General features: G+C 33.7%; 1 protein-coding gene across 1 annotated transcript; it reads left to right on the top strand.

Annotated features, from left to right (window-relative positions):
• The first annotated feature begins 313 nt into the window (after positions 1-313).
• LOC112274504 (methionine aminopeptidase 1A) lies at positions 314-5,763 on the top strand. Its single transcript, XM_024504077.3, has 16 exons — positions 314-485; positions 1,094-1,144; positions 1,343-1,531; positions 1,630-1,705; positions 1,895-1,942; positions 2,155-2,199; positions 2,607-2,706; positions 2,998-3,049; positions 3,197-3,238; positions 3,398-3,459; positions 3,693-3,791; positions 4,256-4,329; positions 4,532-4,601; positions 4,826-4,891; positions 5,298-5,386; positions 5,515-5,763. The coding sequence occupies exons 1-16, from the start codon at positions 415-417 to the stop codon at positions 5,608-5,610; spliced, it is 1,230 nt and encodes a 409-aa protein (XP_024359845.1). The 5' UTR covers positions 314-414; the 3' UTR covers positions 5,611-5,763.
• The last annotated feature ends 2,674 nt before the right edge of the window (positions 5,764-8,437 follow it).

Here is an 8,437-nt window from a genome sequence, read left to right as displayed (position 1 = left end):
AAGATATTTCTGTCTCATTGTCAATTGTTTGGAATTTAATTTTTATAATCATGTAAACTTTGAAAGGTTCTTATACTCGTTGTCTGTATTATACCGTTCGTTCGTTCGTTCGTTCGTTCGTTGCCTTCGTTCAGTGGCATTGCGGACGTGGGGGTGCTCCCTTCGATTCATCCTCGTGGGTTTCGTTGTCATTTCCTCCCTGACTTGGCGACACTTCTATTGGTTTAGGTTTAGGGTTTCGGGGGTCTGGCTTCGACCCTTGTGGTTTCATGTTGTTCCCCTCCAACCTTCGTGATGCTAAATTCGCATCGTGGGGAGGAATACAGTGTTTGCTTGATTGAAGCACCTGTTGGTGTCCATTTTCAAGCCACTGAGTTCTATCTAAACCTCCCCTTGAAAGATTTGTTCGAATAGATGGAGGACGATCGCAATCTGGACTTAGGGCATGTGGCGTGCGTGCGATGCAGCAAGGCTGCTCGTTTGCAGTAAGTATTTTGGGTGTTATTTTTGGATTATGTTTGTGCGCAAGTAGATATTACTGTGGCCATTTTTTCCTGTGGCTGTCGTTTGTATTTTGTTTGCGTTTGATCCAAGTTTACGTACCCACCCGTTGGTGCAGATTGAACTTTTTTCGGATTAATTGGGTGCGTAATGATGGAGAATAGAGTGCAAGCGCACAGCGATAGCTAGGGAATCTGATGAGATGCACAATTGAATAACGATACTGCAGTGGATACTTTGACTGAAAGTCATAATAATTCAAATGTGTTCGAAATCATGCAGATTTTGTCTTTGGATGTTTGTTGAGATTTGAGTTTTCGATGAGCAGCTGTAAATTAATTGTGTAGATGCCGTTCCTTCAGTGAGTATTCGCGGATAGGAAAGTAATGGATAAAAACTTTTCACACATGTTTCTAGGTACTTCGAAGTGGCTTTATTTTTATTGACAACCAGTCTAGTTCAAACGGGAACTTGTTGAGTTCCCGGAACAGTACTACACGAAGTTCTGAAGACAACTCTTTTGCGGACTTGCCTGTTTTGATATTCAGTTTTATGTATTACAATTTACTGACTACTATCTGATGTATTGCAGGTGCCCGAAGTGTTTAGAGCTTAAATTGCCGCGTGGCAATGCGTCCTTTTGGTACAGTTGTGATTTCTTACAAAGTTACCTGGACTTTTTTGAACCTCAAGATATGAGCAACGCCTTTTATTTAGACTGTATCAGAAGTCAAAAAAACGTTTCACAGAAATGTAGAGAAATCTGGAGAATGTCATCCACAGTCCTTCCATGGAAAATACATCATTTCTCGTCGGACCTCTGATAAGGGCGTTGGGGCAGTTCGCAGGGTTGTTTTAAGGAATCATGGAATTCACACAAGGCTGTTCATACTGCGTTGAGTCAAAAACAAGAGGGTGAGACTCATGGTTTGCAGGATCCACATGCTGACGCTTTGGCTCGAGGGTGGATGTATTGCCTCCGGAAGGGCCAAAGTCGAAGCTCGGAGTTGCCAAATTTCGATTGGACAGGGTAAGCTGACTTGGTAGAAAGTTGTTTGCATGATGCTATCTCCTTTATCAAGCTTCTGATATGTCTGCCTACTAATATAATTTATTACCTTTGTTCAGACCTTTAAGAGCATATCCAATATCACCTCGACGCTTTGTCCCCGACCACATTCCCCGTCCTGAATGGGCTTCAACGGTTGTCCTATTCCCCACCCGATCAGTGTGCTGTGTAGTTTAACGTTTATTTTTGTGAAACACTGGCCAATTCAGGTGCGTACATAGTAGCAGGGTACTGCATATGTAGCAATGATGGATCTTAGATTTCACCTTAGATTCAATTGCTGTTACCAAGTAGGTCTCATCGTTTTTGGTGAATGGTGTGCAGGGCAGACCCCAACAAGAAATGAACAGTGAATGGCAGAATAGTGTAGAGGTAATTATCCCGACGTATTCAATCTTACCTTACACCTTAATTTACTTATTAAACATCTGTGTGACCCGCGATTCTACTTCGGTCTTATCTTTCGAAATTATTGCTCTAGTGTCTATCAGACGTCGAGTTTCAGTTAGAGGAACAATTGATCAGGTTGATATTTTTATCAATTATGTCTATTGTGTTTCTGAGCATTGTGATTTCTTTCACAGATTAAATCTCCAGCACAGATAGCCAAACTGCGAGAAGCTTGTAGGGTACGCAACGTTTTTAGATCCAGAGTTCAACTTCATCTTACGTTCTTAATTTTTTGTCTATTTTGTGACATATTTTTTATCATTATTCTCCTTTATGTTTCTCTTGATATCCAATCACTCTGGTCATGGTGTTGGTATTTAGAATGTCTTGTGCTTTCCTTCACAATGCAGACCTGAACCTAATGATAAGCACTTAATCTTGAAACTGTTGTGGTATTGTGGTAGTCTAGGGCAAAATTGTGACTGGGTTGTGTCCAAGATTATCCCTGTGCCCAAATTTTACCTCTTTATGCTTGAGATCAAACGGAGTTTATTTCTTGTAGTATTTCCTCGATCTCCAAGTTATTTGCAGAAACTGTAAAAGAAGGAAGATGGTAGAGTAATTTGGTGTTGTGTTATGTGGTTAGGTTGGAAGAGAAGTGCTAGATGTAGCAGCAAGAGCAATCAAGCCAGGAGTGACAACTGACGAAATAGACAGGATTGTGCATGAGGCTACAATTGCAGCTGGTGTAAATCATTTCCGTTCTGTGACTGCTGTGGTCAAACATGTTCTTGTTGTTTTCTGAAGCTTGTTTTTCTAATATATTGGAGTCTTTTTTGTGTTGCACATTTTTTTAGTCATTTACTTGGATGCCACGTAGAGTAATATTGTTCTGGAGCAAACCAAAATAATCATTTATTTACTTTTCTTGTCCTTTTTGAATCATTTTCAGTTTTAATGCGTAGTATGTCTTGTAGGAGTAAGTGGGAAAGAGGTATGATCAGCGTCATCACTGACACTATCCTTTCAAATTGCAGGTGGCTACCCTTCACCTCTGAATTATCACTTCTTCCCAAAGTCTTGTTGCACGTGAGGCATCAGCTCTCATATTCTTCCCTCACGTTCTTCTCTTGAACAAAACATATATGACTTGCTACATTCCTGAACAAATATGCTTACCTGTATACTGTATTTCTAAGACTCATAGGTCAATATCTTATTTGGCTTGGTTGGTAGGTCTGTAAATGAAATAATCTGCCACGGCATACCCGATGCAAGGTAAATCTCAAGGCCTTCTTTTTGAAGCACTAGAGCCTTGCTGAGAATAAGATGTTTCCAAGCGTTAAATTTTCTTCACTGTAATCAGAATTATTGTCTATGTCTTCATGTTCATTATTTTATATCTGGGTGCTGCTTAATCCTGCTAAATTTCTGCAGACCGTTGGAAGAGGGTGACGTCGTCAATGTGGACGTTACAGTCTATCTGAATGGCTGTCATGGTAAAGCTCTGGTTGTTGTGGCTGGCTTTAATGTGATCAGCAAATGCTCCTTATGACCTCTTTATAAATCATTATTTTCATATTTTGCTGTCATTTTCTTTTGTCTACATTTAATAGATAATTTACACTTTCACCTTTATTCAAAACATATAATGAGCCGATTCCAGGCATATGCAGGACTTATGCTTGGAAGAGAAAATTTGTGAAGCTGAGCCAGCTACTTGGTTGAACAGGGGATTTAAACGAAACTTTCTTCGTTGGAAAAGTAGACAAAGCATCGGAAGATCTTGTGCGGAGTACCTATGAATGTCTTGAGAAAGCCATCGCTTTAGGTTTTCTTCTAATCCTGCCTTCATATTGTAAACTTTATTTTCAAATTGAATGTGTTTTGCGTGTGTTGCTGTTCGGCTGTCCCAAATATGGAAACATATCTTAATAGATTCTTTCAAATCTATTTTCTCTGGTTCACTGAGTTCATGCGTGTTCAGAGTAACTTGTAGTATATTTCACACGTGAGTCAGATACTAGAAATCTGATTTACTGGTTGTATACTAGATCTTTTGACAGCATGGTGCTCCACGATTTTATTATTAATATTATTATTGTTATTATTATTGTTTGAAAAATAGTTACTTTGATTTTTATTTTCATTTACTTTCGAGAATGTTAGACATGGTTTTACCTGCATCTATTTGGAAAGTCGACTTTTACGTGAAGTTTATACGAATCATTCTTTATTAAATCGAAACATATTTTTATTTGCTTGTTGCTGAACCTGCCTGTGGCATGTGCACAGTGAAGCCTGGAGTACGTTATCGGGATGTTGGTGAGGTTATCAGTAGACACGCCTCGTTGAATGGCCTCTCTGTGGTACTGATGATATTCCCATTTTCTCTCTTCGATTAGGAGATGCTTCTGAAAAGATCTCTGCTGAAGCTTGTGGATTATCATGAACCTTGACATAATTCTTTTTGTGGTATTTGAAAAGATATAGGAGCATATAGGGAGCAACGAGTTGCCTTGAAGACAAAACTGCGGTCAATCGAAATCTAACCACATCTGTTGTGTGCAGGTGAAGTCGTACTGTGGTCATGGAATAGGAGAGCTTTTTCATTGTGCACCTAACATTCCACACTATGCTCGTATCCTTAATTATTGTATTTATGACTGTCCTGAGGTTCTGATGCTTTGAAGTAATACCATATGTAAAATATGAATTGATCAATGGTTTATTGGTGTGTTTTTCTACGTTTCATGTATGGCTCATGCTCTTGGTTGAACTGGATTTGTGTGCTCCAGTTGAGGTTCTTTTGTAGTGAAGTTTCTCTGGGTAAATTGAAGTGTCGCCTTAACCATTATTTATTAGGCAACAAAGCTGTGGGAGTAATGAAGGCAGGACAAGTCTTCACAATCGAACCCATGATTAATTCTGGTCAGTACATGATAAACTTCTTTGCAGCCTATGATAAGATTAAACTGTTAAACAGTATTCTTGTGAATTCTCCAATTCAGATGGCTCCATGCAGTATTTATCACCTTCTGTACTGCGTCTCATCGGCACTAAATGTCGATCTCTTTTCAGGGTCTCAAGTTGGTTTAAGCTTCATGAACTCATTTTAATCAAGGCTTTACTAGATGTGCTACTTAGATACCAAATTGATAATCAACTTAGGATGAAATGAAATGAAGCAATGGAAAGATCTTGTCAAAAGCTTCCAGAATGACAATTTCCTGATTTTGCAGCAAAAACAATTTGTTTACGTTTGTGTGTGTGTGTTATATTATTTTATATTTTATATTTTAAAATGAGTGAATGGATAACTTTGCAATATCATCAGGTGTCTGGAGAGATAGGATGTGGCCAGATGGGTGGACTGCGACTACTGCAGATGGCAAGCGCAGCGCGCAATTTGAGCATACGCTTCTGGTATGCAGCACTATTTTCTTTTGCTTCTTAAAATCTTTCACTCATCATTGCTGCTCGTCGACTTCTTGTCTTTGGTCCCATTTACACTATCAAGCCTAGTGAATTGACTCTTACTTTTTGTTTTGAAGGTGACGGATACTGGAGTTGAAGTTTTGACAGCTCGTCTCCCAACATCACCCGATGTGTTTCCTTGGTTAAAAGATAGTTCTCAAACTGTGGTTTGAATAATTAAGTAAATGGTACTGAACATGAAGTTAGGGTTGAATCCAAGGCCTTACACAAATGCCGGGTACTGTGTAATAGGAATTGGATTGTAATAGAAAGATCTAGTATTCAATATATATTCTAGAATCTATCTGGGACCGACCTTCGTACGACATTATGGTTTGTGGACGAAACTGTTCTGTCTGTAATCTCTACATAGATCTGGACTGATGTGGGATGTGGGATTGTACTTGTGCTAAAAATCTACAGTCTACTAATCCAATTTACATTCTTTTATCAATATAAGTTTGATGTTGACATCTATATGTATACGTATATACACATGTAGTTTTCTCTTTAAAAATTAACCCCTCCCCCCCCCCAAAATTAATAATCTCCAATAATTAATCAAAATTTTGGAAATTGACTTTGTTCTAAGGTGCATAATCAATAATCTCTAATTTTTATTAATTAATTGATTTTCATTGACACTTATTAAGTAACAAAGGTAAAAACTTATAAATGGTTGGGTGAGACAAGGCTATGTGGCTACCAAGTCAAAAGCATGCATCCTAGATTGTAGGATCCTAGCAAAACTAATTTCCATCCTACCATTATAGTAGCACCAGTTACTTTCTCATGTTGGTACTTGGTTGTACAGTCTTGTCCTTGGTGTCTTCACCTTTGATAATTAATAATTTTGTTTTTCAATAGATGGTATTGATTAACAAGGGACAACTATATATATATATATATACATGTATATTTATCTATATATGTTACGACATGATAAGGTCAAACTATTGTTTTATTAATACAAAGTCTAATTTTTTTTTAAATATTTTTAATTTTTTTGCTTTATTATTTTGCAAACATTAAAAACACATTAAATGTCAAATGCACAAGAAAAGGACAATGAATGTATTATTAGTAGAAGTTAGACATTAGTAAAATATATTATATTTTAAAGAAATATTTGAATAGCATTTTATTTTTATTTCTTCACAAGAATATTTTGGAAGTATAATATCAAAATATAAAAATGAAATGACACCTAGTGTTTCATATTTCAAAAAATCTACTTGAAACATATATATATATATATATATATATATATACATTAAATACATTAGATATAAAATTAAAGGCCTATTATTTTTGACTTTAATTAAAAAGTTATATAAAGTTGTTAATGAGCATGATAATTTTAAAGTTTATATTTACAATTCTATAGATATTTGTGTAGATTTACAGATAAAAACAACTATGGTATTATAATTGGAGGTTTGTTTTATTTATATTATTTTTTGTATTTTAGTTTATTGACAAGATTGCATTATAAAACCATGTGATTTTAAATATAATATCTTGTTTTATTTGTACCTAATAAGTATACTATTATTATATATAAATATTAATTAAATATTATTATATGTATATAGCAATAAAATATATAGTATATATTATATATATGGTTAGTTAAAATACTAAATGGTTAGTTAGCATACTAAATATAATATATATATATATATATATTATAAGTAATTATATCTTATTTTATTTGTACCTAATAAGTATGCATAATAAAGAGATAATGACCAAAGCAAATTAAATAAGTATGCTATAATAGCATCAAAAGAGATATTTGGATTGTGGAAGTACACCTATATATTTAATATAAGATCTTAAATTATTGGACTTTCAACCCAATGTAAATAGAACAAGTAAAATATAATCTTTTAAAATGTAAGTAAAAATAATATAATTTGTCTTTTCTAATTAAATTTCCTATTTTATTTATTTTATTTTTGATATTTAACAATGCAATTTTTAAACATCAATGTGGAACAAATAAAATGCTTTATATTAGATATAATAAAGTAATACATAGGTGATACTTTATTTTGAGTAGAAAGTACATTTGTAAAGGGATTTTAAAATTAAAAATTTATGGATTAAAACAATATTTAGATAAGTTACAAATTCTATTATTACAAAAAAATTTACCTTGATTTTATAATCTATTATATACTAAAAGTGATAAAAATTAAGCGGCATTTAAAATATCTATGCAATTGCTATAAAATTTGAAGTATTTGAAAGCATTTGTGGTACTTTTAAGTAGTATTATGAATATTAAAATATTATAAAATCAAGTTATAATTTTTTTGTATACAAATTATAAAACATGGCCTTTATAAACATTGAGATTTGAATTTAAACTTTAAATTTTATAAAAACATCTATTTTATAAAAATACTGTTATTAAAAATACTAAATGTATTTATTTCAATTTAAGTAGATTACATGTTGATGCTGTATTTATGTAAATTATTATGACATGAATTTAAAAGTCAATAATAAATACAAATATTTAATATAATTTATATAAAATCATGAAATTTAAAAATAAATAAGATATTCAAAATATCAATCTCTTTTAATCACACTATACAAAATTTTATTAGATAATTCCAAAACAAAAATCAAAGTTGAAAATTGATTTAAATTTTGACTATAGTGGGTTTGTGCCCATGTTTATTTACTCAAATTATGTTATGTATATATATATATATATATATATATATATATCTATATGTATATATAAATATATATATCACAATCAAGATTTTTGTCTTAAATTAATTAGATCAATAAATTACTTGTTCCGTTGCCAGGATTCATTCCTTGAGTGAGTGAGTGAGTGAGTGTGTGCAATATATAATCAAGCTCATCTCCATCCTTAAGAACATCGCATCTCTTCATCCAGCTTCCTCTACAACCATTAAACATTCGACCACAAGTGAAGAACCAACCACACACATCGCTCATCATTTTCCGCCTACT

This window comes from Physcomitrium patens, chromosome 21 (genome assembly GCF_059467195.1).
Source record: "Physcomitrium patens ecotype Gransden chromosome 21, ASM5946719v1, whole genome shotgun sequence".
Classification (NCBI taxonomy): domain Eukaryota; kingdom Viridiplantae; phylum Streptophyta; class Bryopsida; order Funariales; family Funariaceae; genus Physcomitrium; species Physcomitrium patens.
Note: the sequence above shows the minus strand (reverse complement) of the source record. Positions and strands in the feature narration are given on the sequence as shown.